The sequence below is a fragment of the Globicephala melas genome, chromosome 10 (assembly GCF_963455315.2).
Source record: "Globicephala melas chromosome 10, mGloMel1.2, whole genome shotgun sequence".
Classification (NCBI taxonomy): Eukaryota; Metazoa; Chordata; class Mammalia; order Artiodactyla; family Delphinidae; genus Globicephala; species Globicephala melas.
In genome coordinates, this window is record NC_083323.1 from 4222541 (window position 1) to 4244712 (window position 22172).

Consider the following 22172-nt stretch of genomic DNA (forward strand, 5'->3'; position numbering starts at 1 on the left):
CTGCTGGTCACCAGCAGAGGGCGCACTTAAAGCAAGCAAATGTCCGGGTTTCGCGCCTCGCCTTCCTTTCGGAATATTTTTTATAATGATGCGAAATTCAACTCTACTCAATGCTCTGTGGTGACCTAAATGGGAAGGAAATCCAAAGAAGAGGGTATATATGTATATGTAGCTGATTCACTTTGCTGTGCAGCAGAAGCACAACATTGTGAAGCAACTATACTCCAATAAAAATTAATTTTAAAAAAAAGATGCGAAATTCAGAGTCAAAGCAAGCCTCCCCACTTTGGGCCTGTGATTCCAGGCATATAACTGGTATTACTGACGACTGCAGGGTCCTTCTAGCGCCATCGCCCTCCTAGCCTGTGCCCAGCAGCCTGGTGTATGATTCCACCTCCCACTCCTGTGCAAGGACCTACTTCCATAAATGGGTCTCCCACTAGACGGTGAGAGATCCTAGCCCAGGGCCTGGCACAGCGTCCAGGATTTGAAGAGCACTCGATGTGCACTGAATGAACTGACATCACCTCCCATCACTCACTTTATCTCCCTGCCCAACTGCAGGAGGATTAACAATCTGCACAGGGTGTCGCTCATCCAGGGCCCTCCCCGAAGCGTGGCTTGTTCAGCCTGGGCAACAACATTCTCAGTGGGATTATCCTGGGAAGCAAGCGGGCAGGTGCCCCTCTGCATTTCCCCCATCAAGGGTTGAATTGTGCCCTTCCACCCCCCCAGAAGGTATATTGGATTCCTAACTTCCCGTACCTCAGAATGTGATCTTATAAATAAGGTCATTGTAGATATAGTTTAGGTAAAGTCATTAAGCTGAACCCTAATCAAATATGGCTAGTGTCCTTATGAACAGGGAAAATTGGGACGCAGACACACAGGGGATGAGAATGCCATGTGAAGGTGAAGGCATAGATGTGGGTGATGGAACACCAAAGGTCATCAGCAAACCTCCAGAAGCCGGGAGACAGGCCCAGAACAGGTTCTCCTGCAAGGCCCTCAGAAGGAACCAGCCCTGTCGACACCTTGGTCTCGGATTCTGGCCTCCAGAGCTGGGAGGAACTGTACATTTTTTGTTTAAGCTCCCCAACGTGTGGTACTTTGTTGTGATAGTTTCCAGGAAACTATACACCCTCAACATGCTTCTCTAAAGGATGTTCAGCTCCAGCTGATCCACCTGGGAACACCCTGCCAATGCTCAGGCTCAGTGAAGGGTTTCCAGCTGGGGAGAAAGAGGCACTGTGTTTAGAAGAGGGATGTGGGCTAAGCAGCTAGCACTGGCGTATCCAGCTCCACCTTGGCTAATGATGAAGTGCCACCGAGAGCTGCCACTTGTCACTGGCCAGACGCATATGGTCCTGCAAGAAGCCTACACGGATGAAGGTAGAGGTAACTGGTCGGGACCCAGTCATCTGGGCCTGGGAGCTAGTGACCCCGTTACTGCTGGACAGACTCTCCCCCTCCCCCCGTGTAAGTTGCCTCCCTTCACCTCCCTACTGGCAAATTCCAAAGCACGGTTCAAGACTCTGCAGACTGCTAGTCGTCCCCAACTCTGTGCTCTTCCATCTTTTATACCATTGCGGAATTATTGCCTGTCACGTGGTTAGCCAGCAAGGCTCCCCAGCCTCCACCGCAGCGAGGCATGGTCACATGACTAAATTCTGGCCAATAGGGTGTGAGCAGAGGTGAAATGTACACTTCCGGATCCACGGCCTTGCTGCTGTGCTGCGTTCACCGACCCCTTTTCTTCCCGTTTTCTCCTGCCTGCTGGCCTGAATGTGATAGGTTGGTGGGAGCTGGAACAGCGTTCCGGGACCGCAGGATGCTAGATGGCAGAGCAATGAGGGAGCACTGCTCAGCTGGGGCTCTGACGAGAGGAGGAAATAAACTTGTGCCTTTTTGGCCACTCGTGTTTTGGGTCATGTTACTGGGAGCCAGGAGAGAGAAGTGGTTGAGAGCCAGACACCAGGTCCACCACGTCCCGTCAGCGTGACCTTGGGCAAGTCACTTAACGTGTCTATAGCTCAGGCTCTTCACCTGGAGAATGCGAGTAATAAAAATACCCACCCCGGGCTGCTGTGAGAACCAAATTTGTTAATTCCACGTGAAGCGGTTAAAATGATGCCCCTGAGTATTGGCGATTGCACCAGGTGAACCTAGCGTCTAATACGCAGGCTTTCTTCCCTGTATCTACAGCACCAGAGCTGCTCTAGAAATAGTCTGAGCTGAGTTGAACGGACACTAATGCTCCTCATAGAAATACAGGAAGGGGTTTAATCAAGTTTTGTGTACGGTGGAAAAATTAAGTTCAACAGTACTTATGGACCAAAGAGCGCCTTTTTTTTTTTTTTTTTTAACACATGGGACTCTTCAAGGTTACTGCCCTTTATAGGTAAACGATTCAGAGGGAAAGAAGGTGCCTTTTTCATTATCGACTTCTTGTATTGAATTGTGCGAAATAATCTTCTGTGAGATGATTTGTACAGATTTCCTTCATATATTTTTTCCTGATAATAAAACAAGGAGAAAAAGAAATCAGCAAATGCCTGACTTCCTAAACATTCTACTGTTTAACTGGTGTGTTAACCCCAGGATACAGAGTGCATTCCAGCCCTACGAGCTAAAGGGGGAGGAAGGGGGCATTGCATCACTGCTGATTAGTTTAGCGACCTGCGCACGTGAAATGTGGGGATATCTTAGAATTCCATGATTGTTAAGACATTTGCTCATCCCATTTGATTTCTGTGAGATTCTCTCTTAATTCTCCTTATTTAGGCCCCCAATGATGGACCCACCGATAAACAGACATTGGAAAAAATACTGGTGGATCCCCTCCGAGTTCAAGCCAGAGCTTGATGAATAGATAGATAAATAAGTAAATAAATAATGGGTTGGGGTTTTTTTAGTGACAAATTCACCTACTGATCTGCATTTGACATCTTCTGTAGCTGGAACTCTGAACTACTCCTGGGGCCTTTCTGAAATGAAGAAGAGGCTCCAGACTTGTGCCCAGGAGCCCCTTCCTCTCCCCGGAGAGCCCTCCCTGCAGTGGGCAGCTGGCACTGTCCTCCCCCACGTCTGAGCCAAGCAGCCTCCTCCCGGAAGCCCACCCGGTGCCCTCCCCTGGGACTCCTGGTGGCCTCCGTGTACTCCATCACCAGCACCCGTGTCCGAGCCTGCTGGGGTCCGCCAGTGCCCAGGTGAGGACCGTCCAAGGAGGGGTGTTTACAGGTTGAGGGCACAAAGGAATCTCAATCCCTGGTCTGCGCGGGGACCAATGGTTTCCTCGCACTTAATTTCTGGCTTCTTAGCTCTGAGTCCTTCTTCCCCTTCTCTTTACCAGGAGGCTATGCTATAGCCCCAACCACTGCTGCTACAGGGCCTCTGGTGAAATACACCCCAAGGGTCCTGAGCCCTTGGGTGGGAAGGATTCAAGGAGGGTGAGCCAGGGGTCCAGGAAAGGACGGTGCCTACTCTATGGGCCCTGCACGGCCAGCGCCTACCCCCGCCTTCCCCGAGCCTGATTCCCTCGATGATGCCCCCAATTCCCACCTGCCCCCCTTGACCCTAACCTGATCCCAGCCCCCTCTGCCTGCCCTCCCCACCCGTACCCCCATCTCCCCGCTCCCGCCCAGGCCCCCGCCTGGCACTGACTGCGAAAGCTGCTCCTTGGCCAGGCTGAGGTTGTTGCAGTCCAGGGCTCTGCGCAGGTCACGCCGTTGGCACTGCTGCTGTCGCTCAAGCAGCAAGGCGGCGCGAGCCCGCTGGACCCTCTGCCGGTCCCAATCCATGTCTCGCTGGCGCTCTTCTTCCTGGAGCCTCTGGAGAGAGGAGAGGTGACTCGCCACCGCCTGTCCCCAGCACAAGAGCCCCAAGGGGATTGTCTCGAGGAGCCGGCCTTTCATTTTACAGATGGAGAAACTGAGGCCCAGAAGGGGGCAGGTAGGTGAGCAACGTCATGCCGGAAATCAGAGGAGACCCCCCCCCCCACCTGTCATCATGCTGGTGGCCCAGGTGATTCCCCCTCTTGGGAGGCCTTGGCTGGTCCTCTGAGCCTGAAGGGACAGCAGAGTCTCAGTTCCAACAGTGGTTCCCAGCCCAGGGCTCCATAAGCAGGGCCCATGGGTGTCAGGTCCTCTGCATCTGGGATGCTACCAGTGGGCAGTGGCACCACCTGGCTGGTCACTGGGGTCCTCTGGTCACTTCTAGAATGTGCTGATGCCACAGCCCCACCCCAGGACAATGGCTCAGGATCTTGGGGGTGAATTTCTCTGTGCTCTTTACAGCAGAGTGCCTTGAAAGTATCGTCTGCACTTGCTGTCTCCTGGCCCTCCTGCCTGTTCTCTCTCCAGCCCATTAGACAGGCTGCCACCCCTCCACCAAAGAGGTGACTGCCCAGTGCTGGGTCCGGCATCCAGTCGGCAGCCCGGCAGTGGCGTTTGACCCAGGGGTTCCCACGCTCCCTCTGAATTCACCACTGCTTGTATCCCTCCTACCTCTCTGGCTGCTCCCTTTCAGGCCGCTTTGCTCTTTATAAATGATGGGGGTGGGAGGGGAGGGTCCCTCTGTCTACGCTCACTCCCTTTGTGATCTCCAGGTTCGCTGCTTTAAATACACTCAGTGCAGTGATGACTTCCTGTTTATGTCTCCAGCCCAGATCTCATTCTGAGCCCCAGACTCTACATCCAGCTGCCTGCTGGACTTTACTTGGAAGTTGTGTCAGAAAATATAACTTGTCCACCAGTAGCCATTTTTCCTTCTTTCTTAATAAAAGAATCACCAGCACTTCACTGCCTGGAATAAATACTACATTTCTTCTTTATAGTTTGGGGCAACCTAGTGACTGAGTTGTCCGACGAAATATAAGTGGAAATGTCTTGTGAAACTTCTAGGAAGTGTCCTTAGCGTTCTTACCCCTTCCTTCTTCCTGCCAGCTGGAATATGCATATGATGACTGGAGCTCAAGCAGCCATCTTGCACTAAGAGGTGGGAACCAGGTGATGAGGATGGCAGAACTTTAGTCAATGGTCGTGGAGCTGCCATACCAGCCCTGGGCTGTTTTCTTAAGGATTTAGTCTACATGCAAGAGATAAAGTTCTATTTTCTTTAAGATGGTGTTATTTGGGATTTTCAGCTGAATCCTAGCAGACATAGATATCTAAAGAACATTGCACACAACATATCCAAAATTGTGCTTGTGATTTCCATTCTCCCATGAACTTCCCTCCTGGACTTGTTCCTACCACCATCTTCCCATCTCTGTAAGTGCCAACTCCTTCCTTCTCGTTGCTCAGGCCAGGATGCCTGGAGTAATCCTTAACTCCTCTGTCTCTCATATGCCATGCCAAACCCTTCAGCCAATTCTGTTGGCTCTAACTTCCAAATACATCCAGAATCCGACCACTTCTCAGCACCACTGCTGCCAGCGCCCTGGCCTCAGACAGCACCATCTCTGACCTCGACCATCAGCCTCCCCAGTGATCTCTCTCCTTCCTGCCTTATCCCCCTAAGTCCACCTTCAACACAGCGGCGGGAGGGATCAACTGTGAGATCCTGTCTCTCCTCTGCTCAGAACCCGCCAGAGCTCCCCATTTCGGTCACAAAAAAGGCAAAGTCTTCCCCAGTGGCCTGCCAGGCCCTCAACCCTCCGCCTCTTGGACCTCATCCCACCCTCTCCCCTCCCTCCACTCCAGCCACCAGATGCCTCCTTCTCTGAACACGTCAAGACGGCCCTTCCTCAAGGCCTTTGCCCTTGCTCTTCACCCCGCCTGATCGTCCTTTCCGCAGACACGTGCAAGGCTCCCTCTGCACCTTCAGCCCTTTGTTCCAGAGCCATTGGTCCCCTGATGACCCTCCTCATGCCCAGCAATCTCAGCCCCTTCCCCAGCCTCCTGCCCTCCCTAGCACTTGTCCTCCTCTCACTAGAACACAGACTCCTTGAGGGCAGCTTCTAGGGCCGAGCGAGACAGTAGCTATAACTAGATGCTTGAGGAAGGTGGCAGGGAGCACAGGGCCCCATCTGAGGGCTTGCGGGGGACAGGCACCAGCTTCTCCTGGACTTGCTGTTTCTGAACCAGGCGGATGTGCTCCAGCTGCTCCCGGCTCATGCCCTTCCAGCGGTTGTGGACCACGCGATGGGGCCCGAAGGAGCTGGCTGCCTGCTGGGGGTTCTCCGAGAGCAGGTCCCCACGCAGCAGGTTGGAGATCTCGGCCAGGTTGTCCTCTTGGTCCTGTTTTTTCTGTTGGATTTTCTTTTCCGCTGACTCCAAGGCCTGCTCAGGGCAAGATATTAAGGGAGATGCTCTGAGCGACCCCGGTGGGACTGAGGCACGGGCTGACAAGTCTCACTTGGGGCCCTTGAAGGAAGAATGTGCTCAAGGGCACCGGGGATGGGGGCGCTTGTCAGGCATGGATGTGGGGAGGCCCTCAGACCCCCAGCTGCCTGGGAGATGCTGGGTGAGTGGACTGGGCTCAGGGGACCACTACCTGTTGGTCGTGTGCATAACTGCTGCACGTCTTTGTCTGCAGTGATTTGCCAAAGCAGGGAGCTGCCTCCCCCTGTTAGGCTGCCATCTCCCCTGGGCTTGGCCTCACCCACCCCAGGACAGGGCTGTGTACCCCTCCGTGTGGTCCTGGTCACCCTTGGACGGCGGCAGGCCACAAAGAACAGCCAACCAAGTGATTCACAGCAGTGGTGATTTCTAAAAGGTGCTCCCACTGCCCGCAACCTCAGCCCCAGGGACAAATAAATTCCTGGCCAAATCCCTATTCACATGAGGATGATGGGTGGAGGGAACGGGCCCTGGCTGTGTGACCTGGAGCAAGTCACCTCCCCTCTCTGGGCTGCAGTTATTTCTCCGTAAAGTCAAGAGACGGATTGAGAGACATTTGTCAGTGTTACCAGTTCTCTTTAGTAATGAATGGACAGGGCACTTTTTGAGGTGCCCACACACAGCAGGTGCTCACAAGGAGGCCAGCTGAACTACGTTACATAAGCCCACGCCTTGCAGCTGGACAGGCTGGGATTTGAATACTGGACTTGCGGTATTTGGAAGTCCAGTATTTGAATCTGCCAAAGCAGCTCAGATTAGTACTTGGGCATCCCAAAGAAAGTCAGTTCCCCACTCTGAGCCCGTTTCTTTATCGGTTAAATTGGGTTAATCACGCCCCTCTGAAAGGGTTGTTGAACACAGTGACTAATAAGAGCAGCCGAAAAAAAAAAAAAAAAAAATAAGAGCAGCCGATTGTTGCAGGGATTAAAAAGAATTGCCGGGCTTCCCTGGTGGCGCAGTGGTTGAGAGTCCGCCTGCCGATGCAGGGGACACGGGTTCGTGCCCCAGTCCGGGAAGATCCCACATGCCGCGGAGCGGCTGGGCCCGTGAGCCGTGGCCGCTGAGCCTGCGCGTCCGGAGCCTGTGCTCCGCAACGGGAGAGGCCACAACAGTGGGAGGCCCGCGTACCACAAAAAAAAAAAAAGAATTGCTATCATTGATGAGTCAAGGAGGCTGGGGCACGCCGGGGAGGTGGCTGTGTGTTTGTCTTCCCCTCCAGACAGAGCCTGGGGTATACACCTGGTTCTTGTTGAATTCTTTCACAGCTGTACAAACCGCCCTTCTGGTGGTGCTTTCCAGATTCTGTAAATGCTTGGCTGTTTCGTCAAACTGCAACCTTGTCTTCAGGTAGAGATCCTCTGGAAGGAAGCAAAACGCAATCAAACCTTGCGTGCCTGCCCGGAGATCCTTCCGAGATGTGCAGAGCACCCTGCGGAGTAACTGTTTCTCATCACGGCCCCATCCAAAGAAAGGGGGTGTATCGGAAGTCTGTGGGAGATTGACATGAGTCAATTCAAGTAAAGCTCTTAGATGGGTGCCTGGCAGTCTTAGCAATCACCACTGTGGCCTGGTAATGTCTGCTGTGGATTGGTAATGTCTGCTGTGGATTGGTAATGTCTGCCGTGGAACCCGGGGAGAGGGGTTTAGAGGGCAGCATCGCAGGAGGTAAGGTCAGACTTGTTGGTCCTTGAAATAAATTTGGTTTTTATTGAGTAAAATGAGAAGGTATTGGTTTTGAGCAAAGGATCCAGCTTAACTTTTAATGGGATCATTCTGGCTGCTGGGTTGAGAAAAGACTATAGAGAGACTAGGGCAGAAGCAGGGAGACCAGTTAGAGGTTACTGCAGTGATCCAGTTGGGAGATGCTGACTGCTTAGTCCAGAGTGGTAGTGGAGGACATGGTGAAGGTGGTTGGAATTTGGGATGACTTGCTGCTGGACTGCGTGTGGCATTTGAGGGAAAGGAAGGAGTCAAGATGACTTGGGTTTGGGCCTGGGCAACTAGAGGAACAGAGCTCCCATTGATGGAGGTGGACGGTCAGGTTCAGGGGATGATCAGAGTTTCTTACTGGACACGAACTGATATAGGCTGGACCTATGTCTTGCCCACACACTGAGGGCCGGGAGCGATGCTGAGTTACCCTGAACTCCAGCATCCCACTGGGGCCCGGACAGAGCACAAGCTCAGAAGGTGTTTCCTGCGTGATGAGCACGTGGCTGAAGATGCTTAAATCCTGGAACCCGGGTTCTCATGTTTCTTTCTTTGGCCACGTGGCCAAAGTAACATATTAGTGAGACTTAAAAGACAAAATGAAACAAGAAAAAAAAAAGGGGGGGGGATTGTTTTGTTGAAGGAAGTATTGAGACCCATTTGTCTTTTTTGTTCCATTACCTGCGCATTTTTGGTTGGCGCGGGCCATCTTCCATTCCCTTTGCTGTTGCAAGGACCATTCCCTGTTTTGTTCCTCTTGGAATTTCTTCCTCTGATAGAAGTTTAAATCCTCTCCCATGAATTTCTGCATTCCTGATACTGTATTCCGAGCATCATTATCTGACTGCCGGGCTGGAAGATCTTTCTTAAGGGCTAGGGGGTCGGAGAGGTCAAATTCACGGCGAGTTTCTGGCTTCTGAAAGCTCTGTTGGAAATCATTGATAGCTTTACAGAGATTTTTCCTATCTCTCCTTTCCCGGTCTTCTGATATGCATGCGATCTTGTCATTTTGCCTCATTTCAGCAGCTAGAAGAGATACAGCTTACGATTCAGAGGAAAGACATAAATTTGAATCTGAGGCAGGAGATAGATGGGTCCCAAGCTAGGCCTTTACAGCTGGCCTCCCGTGTACATTTCATGGAGCAGGAAAAAGTGGGCTTTGGGCCAGACACTAACAACTAGTCTCCTGTTTGCATTAGGACATAGATGGGCTCCAGGTTAGACATTTAAAATCAGCCTCCTGTTTGCTCTCCGAAATGGAAGTAACAACAGAAACGAGGTAAATAGCCAGGCTTTGTCTCCTGAGGACGCCCGAAGATAACAGTCGTGGCAGGAGCAGAGAGGGGCTAACCCTTGTTTGGGTAAAGGATCAAAAGGTCACATATTTCCCATCCTTGGGGCAAGGGAGACATTGCACATGCGCAGAAAGGCTCCTTGGGGGTCAAAAAAGGAGGGGGCACCACTCCATAACAGGTGATGCTAAGGCCGTCCCATAGGCCTCTGGGCTGAAATACCATCTTGCAAAAAAATTTGCGCACGCATGTTGGGGAGGGTCCTAGGGCAGGTCACGTGTGGAAAAAGAAGCCAGATGATTGGCCAAAGGTAAACAGACCCGGAAGAACTGCCCTATATGAATGACGTCACCACCTCTTTACTGGGCCCCTCCTCATTAGGGGGGACACCCACACCCTTTCTCTCCCCGTGTGCATCTCTGCCCTGCTTCTGTCTTAACTAAGCAAACTGTTTCTCTGTATGCTCTCCCACTTGTTGTGCTGTGTCTCTAATAATAAACTTTGTAACTGTTTTTACAGTTTTTGCCTCCGTGAGAAATGCATTTTTCACTGGGGGCAAGAGCTAGGGGGTGTGGTGACTAGGATTCCTGCTTTTCATCCAAGCTCCCCAGGTTCAATTCCAGGGCAGGGAATTAAGATCTTGCTTCACGCCACCACTCACTGCTGCCTCTCCAAGATCAAATCCACTTAAAAAATGATTTTTAGTGATTCTAAAAGTAATCCAACCTTCCAAAAACTTAACACAACCATTAAAGGATTAGTATTCTGAATATTTAAAAAGCACCTACAAATCAACTTAAAAAAAAAAACAATAAACAGCCTAACCAAAAAGGGGGCCAAGGAGAGGAAAAGGCAAATCAATATAAAGAAACCTGAATGATCAATAAACTTGTGAAAAGATCATCAACCTTACAAGATGGGAAACATCCAATGAATTGGAGAAACACTTCAAATGCAAATAATAGCAGGTATTAGTAAGGATGTGGGGAAACAAAGATTTCTCGTTTACTGCTTGTGGGAATGTAACTTGGTACACTTTTATAACTTTGGAAAGCAATTTGCCAACATCCTGTAAAACTGAAAACATACATATACTATGACCTATCAATTCCATTTCTAGGTACACCAGGAACATGAGCATTGGGACATAATGCAGGACAGTCATTAAAAAACTGGAAAAAATCTAAATCAGTCACCAGTAGAGGAATAAAGAAATTGTGGTTAAAATTCATATGACAAAATATCATAAAGCAATTAAAATGAATATTCTGTATGTAGATCACCTATAAATTCCAAAAATAAACTGTTGAATTTTTTAAATGTTGCAAAAGGATACATTCAATATAACATCATTTATGTAAAATTTTAAAACACACAAATTTTACATTGTCATGGATGTACATACCTAAATAGTACAAGTACAGAAACATGCATGGGAATGATCACACCTCTGAGAAGGGAAGAAGAGGAAAATGGTAAGGTGGGGGAGAGCTTTAGCTATGTCTGTATAACATTTAATTTTCAAAAAGCATGCTTAAGATATCTAAATCCAGTTTGGCAAAATGTTCATATCTTGTCTGGTGGTGGGTATGTATATGTCTGTCACGTCATTTTTGTACGTTTGAATTACTTTTTTAAACAAAAAATTTATTGAAGTATAGTTGACTTACAATGTTGTGTTAGCCTCTGCTATATACAGAGGTTATACATACATATATTCTTTTTCATATTCTTTTCCATTATGGTTTATCACAGGTTTGAATTACTTTAAGCTAGAATTTTAAAAGGTAAAAGGTTTAGAAAATATGAAACAGTATAAAGAAGAAAATCAATTTCACTCATCATGCCATCACTCCAGCTTTACCACTGCTGACATTTTGGTATATTTCCTTTCTGTCTTTTTCTAAGCATATTTTTATGTATTTTAAAACATATATATTTATATATGTATTTAAACTTAATTGATAACCCACTGTATATACAATTTTGTACCCTGCTTTTTTCTATTTAAAAAATCTTTACAGTGCTTTAAAAGAAATTGCTAGACATGATGGGGGAAAAGGAATACTATTTGAGTATTTGATCGAAGAGCCGGAACACTATTATTTGAACCATATCTGGTTCTGAGTCAGCTCGGGGTATGAGCTCAGAAGTGTGTGTTGTCTACTGTAAACAGCTGTCCCCGGTAGAAGGTCTTGAACTTTTTGGCAGAAAATGTGTGTGTTTAAAGTTTTTCATACCCAGTTTTTTAAGAAAACAGAGAAAAACATACATTTATCCTCACAATATATTTCCTACAGCTCACATAGAATTCAGTAGCTGCTTTTCTTTTAAGTGAGGAAGCATCAGTGCATTAAGCTAATTGAGCACAAGAAATTGTGAAGTTTTAAAAAGAGGAAGAGCATGAAAATTGCAAGTTTTTACATATGTGAGGAAATGTGAACTGGGGTCGGAAGGCACACAGCCCTGAACCGCTAGATGGCCATTCAGGGAATGCTCACCAAAGGCTTCCTGTCTAGCTTTCTCAGTTGCTTCTTTTATCTTCTGGTCACAAACCTGAACATCCCAGGCTTCTGTGTCTCCCTGGGAAAGGAAAACAAAGGGAATTAGAGCCAGATAATTTGATTCAGTTGATAACAATCCTACTGTAAGTCAAATCTTGTCATACCCGGATGCTTTTGCTTATAGCTGGTTCTTCAGCCTGTCTTAAATTTCCCTAGAGCTTCCTTCTCCCCTTCTCAGTCAATAGATCCTCATCCTCAGAACACTGTTTAGGCATCACCTCCTCTGGGGAGTCCTCTCTGATTTCCTCTCCCAGCCCCAGTTGGTGCTCCCTGGCAGCCTTTGCTCGCCTCCTTCACAGCACTGACTCCACTGCATTATAATGTGACCATTTTAATGCCTGCCTCCTCCACTCTGGGCTATGAACTCTGCAAGGTCAAGTATTCCCTTGCTCCTCATCTCCTGGGCCCAGCTCAGGCTTGCCACAAAATAGGAACTCCACTGGCATTTGTCAAATGAACGGACTGGAGGGAATTCCTGGCAATGTAGAAAATCCGGCTCAGAGAGAGGAGAATCACGTTCCAGTCTTTGGCCGTTAACTCCAGGCAAGCTCTCTCCCCGCTGCAGGACTCAATTTGCCTGTCTGACAAGGGACAGGGAGCATTATTTGGTCTGTTAAGGTCTCCTCCATCCTCAGCAAAGTTAATACATGGAACAAATCTTCCCGGCAAAGCCTGGAGCCGTCTGCAGCTGTGCCTGGATCAAAAGTTTCATTCCAAGGGTTCATCACCTCTTGTTTCCCGCCGCCTGCCTCGCTCGCCCCCAGCCGCTCCTCCACATTCCCTCCTGGCCCCTTTCCCTTCCGGGCTGGAGGGTCTCACCCCGATGATCCTGTTCCTGGCATTGAAGATCCGTTTCTGCCTGCGCAGCTCCTCATATCTCCTTTTGGCCAGGCCGAAGTTCTCCTCCAGGTCCTTGAGCTGCGCTACCTCCATGACTGTGAATCGCCAAGAAATTCTAAGAGGTTTTTAAAACATGCGAGATTAAAAGAAAAGACAACAAACATAAAACAAGCTCAAGCCAAGCGAGCCTGGCTCCCTAGGAGATTGGGCTGGTGGGATCTGAGCCTGCTCCAGAGGTTCTCAGTCCGGCCTTTACCCACCGCGCCAGAGGCGAGGAGACCCAGTTTCCTCGGAAACAAAAACAACTCCGGTTGCTAAGAAACAGCGCAGGGCTCGCTCGTGTTCTCGTTTTCCTCTCGCGAGACGGCGCAAGGCCCTTCCCGCTCTTTTCTGGCCGGCGTGTGAGGACGCGGCAGAGGCGCGGAGGGCGCAGCCATGGGCCGTTTGGAGGTGCTGCTTGTGGAGAACTTTAAGTCGTGGCGGGGCCGCCAGGTTATAGGCCCCTTCAGGAGGTTCACCTGCATCATTGGCCCCAACGGCTCCGGTAACTTGGGACCTAGAACGTCCACACCTGCCGTGGTCGCCCGGGCCTCTTCCCGCCTGAGGGGACGTGAGGGTGGCCTCGCGGCCTGGACTCGGGCTCGACCCTCGCTGTCCACCCCGGGGACGGGGGATGGGGTGGGAGGCGACCCTCAGACACCGCCCAGGGCGGGTTGGAGGTGGCAGGGAGTTGCTTGCCGTCCACCCTAGGTTGACACTAGCCCTCGGCCCCGGACCCCCGGCCCTCGGACAACACCCCCAGGGGCCTGAGCTTCGCCCTCGGCCCCGGACCCCCGGCCCTCCGACAACACCCCCAGGGGCCTGAGCCTCGCCCTCGGCCCCGGACCCCCGGCCCTCCGACAACACCCCCAGGGGCCAGACCCCCGCCCCACCCCCCACCCGAGAGGTTCCACCCTGGACCCTCCTCTCCTACCCCCGCCCTGCCCCCCCACCCCGTGGGCTTCTTCGGCCCTCAGCTTTGGTCACCTCTCCTCTCCATCCCCTTCCCTTTCTCATCCAAAAAGATTAAGTGGGAGCGAGATCGAGAGGAAGTCATTGGTTCCAAGGAGCCCGAACAACCATTTGGATCCAAGGAAGCTTCGCAGGAATACTGTGAAAATGGCCGCGTTTGTTGAGCTTATTCCTGAGTTCCTGGCCCCGCTCTTTTTGTTTAATCCTCACAAATGGCTATGATCCCCATTTTACAGTGGAGAAGACTGAGGTTCAGAGGGGCCAGATGAGTTTCCAAGGTTGCCCAGTAAGGGGCAGAGTCTGAACTGGAGTTGGGGCCTGGCCAGGCTCCCTTTGGCTCCATGATGGGAAGCTGGGGTAATGAGCAGGGCAGGTGGAGTAGGGCCTAAAATGATCGTGACCTTGAGAGCCTTCTGAAACCTGGAGTCTCCAGTTTGGCTCTCTTAGCCCAGCTTTCCTTTCTTAGCCTCTAACTCAATTTATTTGACAGACATGAATAGGACACTTGAATGTGTGTTTTCCCCGCACATCAAATCTGGAATATAATTACTGTGAAACTATTGTGAAATTTCTGTCGCCTTATAAAACAGCTGCTGTTGAAGGTTTTCTTTCGCACTTAGTATATGCGAAAGAATACCTGAGCTTAGATGCGTTCACGTATTTGAAGATTTCCTTGCCTCTTCTGTGTAATATATTTCCTCATTTTCATTTTATTCTGTTATCAGAAAACATTGAAAAAAATAATTACTGGAATCACTCCTGCACTGTTACCCTAACTAATCTTCTCCACTCTTTTATTGGGAAGTTGCTGAGCCCACCACCAGGGGATTTTCACCTTTTAACTGGTGATTATGTGAAGGGTTGCTCAGTTACATTTTGCAACTCCAAACAGTGCAATACTTGGAATGAGTATCTGCACAGACTCTTGAACATCGTTTAGTCCACTTGAACTATTTGCCCATTACCATTCAAGATCCTGTGAAAATGGTGCTTTGAACTTGTTTAACCTAGTGCCAAACGAGTTTCAAAATAATATTTCTTTTCCTAATTTAAAAATACTTTTTGTGATTAATAACATATCTTAACGTGATTGTGAAAATGCCTTTACAAATCCTCTTGCTCTCCCTAGATCCACATGCCCTGGAAGCTCAACTCCCCTCTAGAGAATCACTGGTATCCTAGAGACTATGCTTAGAACCGGGTAAAGCCATTGTGGATCATTTCAGCAGTGTCTTCAATACCATCTGTCCACAACAGAAATTTCTGGTTTACTTATTTTTCAATTTTGCCTAAAGTGTTAACATTCTTTTTGCTATATGAAGGCCCAAACTCAATATAGTACTTATCCATGACCGATTTAATGGATGATATTCTATTTGTGTTCATTTGAGCACTTGTTGGTAGATCATCATTTTTAAAAATCTTACAGAATTACTGGCACATTCAGATAGAATTTGTTAAACCAATTGATAATTTCCCATCATGCTCATTTCCTGTTATACTTTAATTTAGTTAGTCATACTTTTTGTAATAATTTTCTATTGTCACCGCCTGCCAAAACTTGACATGTTCTCATTTGTTTGTTTTTATCTATTTATTTTTTAATTTTTTTACTTTTTCAATTTTTTGGCCACGCCACATGGCACGTGGGATCTCAGTTTCCCAACCAGGGATCGAACCCACACCCCCTGCATTGGAAGCATGGAGCCTTAACCACTGGACCACCAGGGAAGTCCCTTGTTTGTTTTCAATAAAATCTAATTTGGGGCTTTTTATAGGTAGCAGAAATTTTTCATTTTAAATTTTAACATTCGTGTTTTCCACTCAGATGCAGCAAATAAATGGTTGTTGCCTATATATAATGTTAGGAGCAAAAGAAGGTGTGTAGATTAAGACAGCTCCTGCTCTGAAGGTATAGGGAGTATAAGAAAATGACACATTAATTGAAATAGAAAGCCAGGTAACACTGTTTATGAAACTTTAAACAAGAAAAATACAACATCTGATTTGGGGAGTTTTGAGCAGGAAGAGGTGAAGATTAGGAAAGGTTTTCTAGAGGAGTTGGCATTTGACCTGGGCTCAAAGCATAAAGAGTATTTTTCCAGGGGTTTGTGAAAGTCTATTTGTGGGGCAGGTAATAGTCCAAATTGGCCAGAATATAGGGCATATTTAGGGAAGTTGTGGGATATAATGGAATTCTGTTGGATAAGTCCTTGCCAGAGTGAAGAGTTTATATTTAACTTTCTGGAAAAAGAAGTTAGACTTTGAAGGATTTTTATCAGTGAACTACCACAAGGGTGCCTGAGTCTATCTAAGGCCATCCTCTCCACTTGTGCTTTGGATCCTGTCCCCTCCTCAGTTCTTTGCTTTTGTAATTATTATCTTTCTCTCTTGAATTGTATCTTTCTCCCTTATTGGATAATTTTCATTGGCATAAATACATACATGCCTTATGAACACTCTCAGGACATCGAGGATCAGTTGATGTGTGAAAAGCAAGTATAGTACAATGTTAATTATAGAATTTAGTGGTGAATATATGGATTTTTACTATGAAATTATTTCAACTTTCTTGTATGTTTGAAAATTTTATGATGAAATGCTTGGGGGGAAATCCCTTGAACCTCACTGTCTCCTTAGGCTATTGCCCCATTTTTTTTTTTTATCAGTACAGCAAAACTCTCTGAAACCATTGTCTGTAGTTCCATTCTCTTCTCAGCCGCCTTGATTCAGTTCTCAGCCTCAAAGTCTACTGAAATGACACTTATCTAGGTCACTGTTGAGCTATATCTTATAAAAGTCAGCGGTTAGTTCCCTGTCCTCATCCTGTTTGACATTTCAGCAGTATTTCATTCATTTAAAAGTAATTGAGTGCCTACTGTGTGTCATGCACTGTTCTAGCTTGTTGGGGATTCATCAGTGAACATGATATAAAAATTCCTGCCTGTATAGAACTGACATTCAAGTGCAGAGAGACAGACAACAAACTAAATATGAAAAGTATATAGAATATTAAAGTGTTAAGGGTTTTTTTGGGAGGGTTTTATTTATTTTTTATAAATTTATTTATTTTTGGCTGCGTTGGGTCTTCGTTGCTGTGTGCGGGCTTTTCTCTAGTTGCGGCGAGCAGGGGCTGCTCTTCGTTGCGATGCGCAGGCTTCTCACTGCGGTGGCTTCTCTTGTTGCGGAGCACGGGCTCTAGGCACACGGGATTCAGTAGTTGCAGCCCGTGGGCTCAGTAGTTGTGGCTCCCGGGCTCTAGAGCACAGGCTCAGTAGCTGTGGTGCACGGGCTTAGTTGCTCGGCGGCATGTGGGATCTTCCCGGCCCAGGGCTCAAACCCGTGTCCCCTGCGTTGGCAGGCGGATTCTTAAACACTGCGCCACCACGGAAGCCCCTAAAGTGTTAAGTTTTAAAGAGAAACAAGGGAGGGGAATAGTAAATGCTGGGGGTGTTTTAAAAGAAGTTGGTCATGGGAAGGCCTTGCTGTCAAGGAGGCAAGGTAGACCACATTTCATCTCTCCCTCCTTTCCCCAGGTGGTCTTATCCAGTCCCATCCTTAAGCTACTGACTTTCCAAATTATATTTCCAGCCTATAATATTTAGCATTTAGTTTCCTATTTCTAGTAGCCACCTAAAACAATATAATCAGGAAGAGTAGTTAATTTCCTCTCCCCCACCACTACCAAACAACAAACCTGTTCCTTCTTAGGTCTTTACCAGCTCAGTAAAGGGCACAATTTACTCATTTATTCAGACAGAAAGCCAGAGTAATTCTTGATTCCTCCTTTTACCTTCTACACCCCACTTTCCTCATCCAGTCGCCTATAAATCTTAATGACTCTACCTCTGAAATGCATCCAGAATCCAATTGTTTCTTGCCACTCTTCACTATTACAGTTGAAGCTGCTAGAGCTCTCATTTGGACTATCGCTATAATCTCCTAACAGGTCCTTCTGCTTCCTTTTTTGTCTCTGTGCAGTGCATTCTCACTGCACTTGGAGTAACATCCATATTTCTTACCATGATCCACAAAGCCCTTTATAATCTGACCCCTGTATGTTTCTCTTCTCAAATATTCTCTTCCTCCACATTTACTGTTCTCTGGTCAGAATTGCTTTTTTAGCTTTCCTTACACAGGCCAAGCTCATTGCTATTTCTGGGTTTTAGCATTTTCTGTTCCTTGGACTTAGAATGCCTTTCTCACAGGGTTTCATATGGCTGCTACCTTAATAAATTCTCCATCATCCTTGATAAATTCTCCCTGTCACAGCCAATACATTACCCATCATTCCAGTCCTGCCTCCTTAATAACCTTGTCCTCTTCCCTCTGTTGCCGCTGCTATCACTTTATTTCACACTCATCATTTCTTCCTTGGATTAATGCAGTCACCTTTTAGCTAAATTCCCAACCTCTGGTCTTACCCTACTTTAATCCATGTGGCACACTGCTGCCACAGTAATCTTCATTTGTTCCTTCAAGAAAGAAGATTCATTTTAGTTTTTTGAGGAAAAAGCATTTGACAAAATTCACTATCCATTTCCATCAATAGTTTTTTTCCAGATGGTGTGATTTTTCAGGTGATTTTTAAAATACTTTTCTGTTTTCCAAAACCCTACATTGAATGGTTTACTGTTCTAATCAGGATAAAAATGTTATTTTAAAAAAACATTTTAGATAATCCAGAATGGCAGCTGAATTCTTAAAAATAATATTTTATTTACAAAAGCACTATATATGAATTGTAAAAAATTAGAAAATAAACGAGTAAAAAAGTAAAAACATATTCCCACAATCCAGACAGTACTATTGTAATACCTTAGGACATGTCCATGTAGATCTTTTTCCTTGCAAACTTTTTTTTTAATGAAAATGAGGTTATACAATACATACTGTTGTATAACTCACTCTTTTCAGACAATTATCCTCACCTTTCTTAGTGCATTTCATCTGATGCACAGCTCAAATTCACATTTCCTCAGTTTACTCCATAGTGTTCTTTGACCAAACCATTTTCCATCCCAGAATCACATATTGCATCTGATTGTTATATCCCTTAGATCTCTATTAATTTAGCATAGTTCTTTTTTTAATTTATAACAGACTCATTGAAAAGGTTGAAAACGTTTTTCCATAGAATGTTTAGATGTGTCTGATTGCTTCCTTATGATGTAGTTTAGTTTGTTCCTCTATCCCCTCTATTTTTTTGAACTGGAAGATGTCTAAAAAGTTGATGGTTTGAAATTAAAGATTTTTGGCTAGACTTCATTTTAGGTGGTAGTGTGTACTTCACATTACCTTATATCACATAATATCTGGTGATGCTAAGATTGACTCCTGGATTAGGGTGGTGACAGTGATCTCTCCATTATACAGTTAGCTGTAACCTTTCTCTCTAGCCTAGTGTTCTAGTGTTTCTTTGGCATTATACAAATATTCTCTATCAACCATTTACTCAAATGGTTTTAATGCCAATTAATAATCTTGCCTGAGCCAGTATTTCATTCAGGTTTGCAAAACCAGGTTTTTCTAATCGTGTCATGCTTTCTACATTCATTGGATGATATTCCCATATTTAAAAAAAAAGTTTTATTTCATTAATTGGGGTTATTTGATTAACGTAAAATGCAGTTTGCACTGTAAAATCAGAATAAATGCGTGCCCCTTTTATTTGGTATTTTCAAAGAAAAGAGTTTTGGGGGTTTTTTGCGGTACGCGGTCCTCTCACTGTTGTGGCCTCTCCTGTTGCGGGGCACAGGCTCCGGACGCGCAGGCTCAGCGGCCATGGCTCACGGGCCCAGCCGCTCCGCGGCACGTGGGATCTTCCCGGACCGGGGCACGAACCCGCGTCCCCTGCATCGGCAGGCGGACTCTCAACCACTGCGCCACCAGGGAAGCCCAGAAAAGAGTTTTAATAGGGCAAATAGTGAAAGTGAGTTTTTCTTTTTTTGTTGTTGGTATCATTATGGACACATGGATTTTGTTTTCACCTTTTATTTTATTTTATTTTTTTTGAATTTTATATTATTTACTTTTTTATACAGCAGGTTCTTATTAGTCATCAATTTTATACACATCAGTGTATACATGTCAATCCCAATCGCCCAGTTCATCACACCACCACCACACCCCTCCGCTGCCGCTTTACCCCCTTGGTGTCCATACGTTTGTTCTCTACATCTGTGTCTCAATTTCTGCCCTGCAGACCGGTTCATGTGTACCATTCTTCTAGGTTCCACATATATGCGTTAATATACGATATTTGTTTTTCTCTTTCTGACTTATTTCACTTTATATGACAGTCTCTAGATCCATCCACGTCTCAACAAGTGACCCCATTTCGTTCCTTTTTATGGGTGAGTAATATTCCATTGTATATATGTACCACATCTTTATCCATTCTTCTGTTGATGGGCATTTAGGTTGCTTCCATGACCTGGCTATTGTAAATAGTGCTGCAATGGACATTGGGGTGCATGTGTCTTTTTGAATTATGGTTTTCTCTGGGTATATGCCCAGTAGTGGGATTGCTGGATCATATGGTAATTGTATTTTTAGTTTTCTAAGGAACCTCCATATTGTTCTCCATAGTGGCTGTATCAATTTACATTCCCACCAACAGTGCAAGAGGGTTCCCTTTTCTCCACACCCTCTCCAGCATATGTTGTTTGTACATTTTTTGATGAAGCCCATTCTAACTGGTGTGAGGTGATACCTCATTGTAGTTTTGATTTGCATTTCTCTAATAATTAGTGATGTTGAGCAGCTTTTCATGTGCTTCTTGGCCATCTGTATGTCTTCGTTGGAGAAATGTCTATTTAGGTCTTCTGCCCATTTTTGGATTGGGTTGTTTGGTTTTTTAATATGGAGCTGCATGAGCTGTTTATATATTTTGGAGATTAATCCTTTGTCCTTTGTCCGTTGATTCGTTTGCAAACATTTTCTCCCATTCTGAGGGTTTTTTGTCTTGTTTATGATTTCCTTTGCTGTGCAAAAGCTTTGAAGTTTCATTAGGTCCCATTTGTTTATTTTTGTTTTTATTTCCACTACTCTAGGAGGTGGATCAAAAAAGATCTTGCTGTGATTTATGTCAAAGAGTGTTCTTCCTATGTTTTCCTCTAAGAGTTCTATAGTGTCCGGTCTTATATTTAGGTCTCTAATTCTTTTTGAGTTTATTTTTGTGTACGGTGTTAGGGAGTGTTCTAATTTCATTCTTTTACATGTAGCTGTCCAGTTTTCCCAGCACCTCTTATTGAAGGGACCGTCTTTTCTCCATTGTATATCCTTGCCTCCTTTGTCATAGATTAGTTGACCATAGGTGTATGGGTTTATCTCTGGGCTTTCTATCTTGTTCCATTGATCTGTGTTTCTGTTTTTGTGCCAGTACCATATTGTCTTGATTACTGTAGCTTTGTGTAGTATAGTTTGAAGTCAGGGAGTCTGATTCCTCCAGCTCCATTTTTTTCCCTCAAGATTGCTTTGGCTATTCGGGGTCTTTTGTGTCTCCATACAAATTTTAAGAATTTTTTTGTTCTAGTTCCATAAAAAATGCCATTGGTAATTTGATAGGGATTGCATTGAATCTGTAGATTGCTTTGGGTAGTATAGTCATTTTCACAATATTGATTCTTCTGATCCAAGCACATGGTATATATCTCTCCATCTGTTGGTATCATCTTTAATTTCTTTCATCGGTGTCTTATAGTTTTCTGCATACAGGTCTTTTGTCTCCCTAGGTAGGTTTATTCCTAGGTATTTTATTCTTTTTGTTACAGTGGTAAATGGGAGTGTTTCCTTAATTTCTCTTTCAGATTTTTAATCATTTGTGTATAGGAATGCAAGAGATTTCTGTGCATTAATTTTGTATCCTGCAGCTTTACCAAATTCATTGATTAGCTCTAATCAGTGGCATCTTTAGGATTCTCTATGTATAGTATCATGTCATCTGCAAACAGTGACAGTTTTACTTCTTTTCCAATTTGTATTCCTTTTATTTCTTTTTCTTCTCTGATTGCCGTGGCTAGGATTTCCAAAACTATATTGAATAATAGTGGTGAGAGTAGACATCCTTGTCTTGTTCCTGATCTTAGAGGAAATGCTTTCAGTTTTTCACCATTGAGAATGATGTTTGCTGTGGGTTTGTAGTATATGACCTTTATTATGTTGAGGTAGGTTCCCTCTTTGCCCACTTTCTGGAGAGTTTTTTATCATAAATGGGTGTTGAATTTTGTCAAAAGCTTTTTCTGCATCTATTGAGATGATCATATGGTTTTTATTCTTCAGTTTGTGAATATGGTGTATCACATTGATTGATTTGCATATATCAAAGAATCCTTGCATCCCTGGGATAAATCCCACTTGATCATGGTGTATGATCCTTTTAATGTGCTATTGGATTCTGTTTGCTAGTATTT

At 45.8% G+C, this 22172-nt stretch overlaps 2 protein-coding genes across 2 annotated transcripts in view; one reads left to right on the forward strand and one right to left on the reverse strand.

The window, feature by feature from the left end:
• Positions 1 to 2390: 2390 nt before the first annotated feature.
• RIBC2 (RIB43A domain with coiled-coils 2) lies at positions 2391 to 12840 on the reverse strand. The gene is made up of 7 exons (XM_030855385.2): positions 12727 to 12840; positions 11845 to 11926; positions 8733 to 9077; positions 7581 to 7699; positions 6054 to 6281; positions 3664 to 3830; positions 2391 to 2516 (listed from the first exon to the last, which is right to left on the reverse strand). The coding sequence occupies exons 1-7, from the start codon at positions 12838 to 12840 to the stop codon at positions 2438 to 2440; spliced, it is 1134 nt and encodes a 377-aa protein (XP_030711245.1). The 3' UTR covers positions 2391 to 2437.
• Positions 12841 to 13182: 342 nt separating this feature from the next.
• Positions 13183 to 22172, forward strand: part of SMC1B (structural maintenance of chromosomes 1B) — an 85521-nt gene continuing 76531 nt past the window's right edge. The window contains exon 1 of the mRNA XM_030855651.2: positions 13183 to 13291. Within this exon, the coding sequence (XP_030711511.1) occupies positions 13183 to 13291 (109 nt within the window). The remainder of the gene's footprint in view (positions 13292 to 22172) is intronic.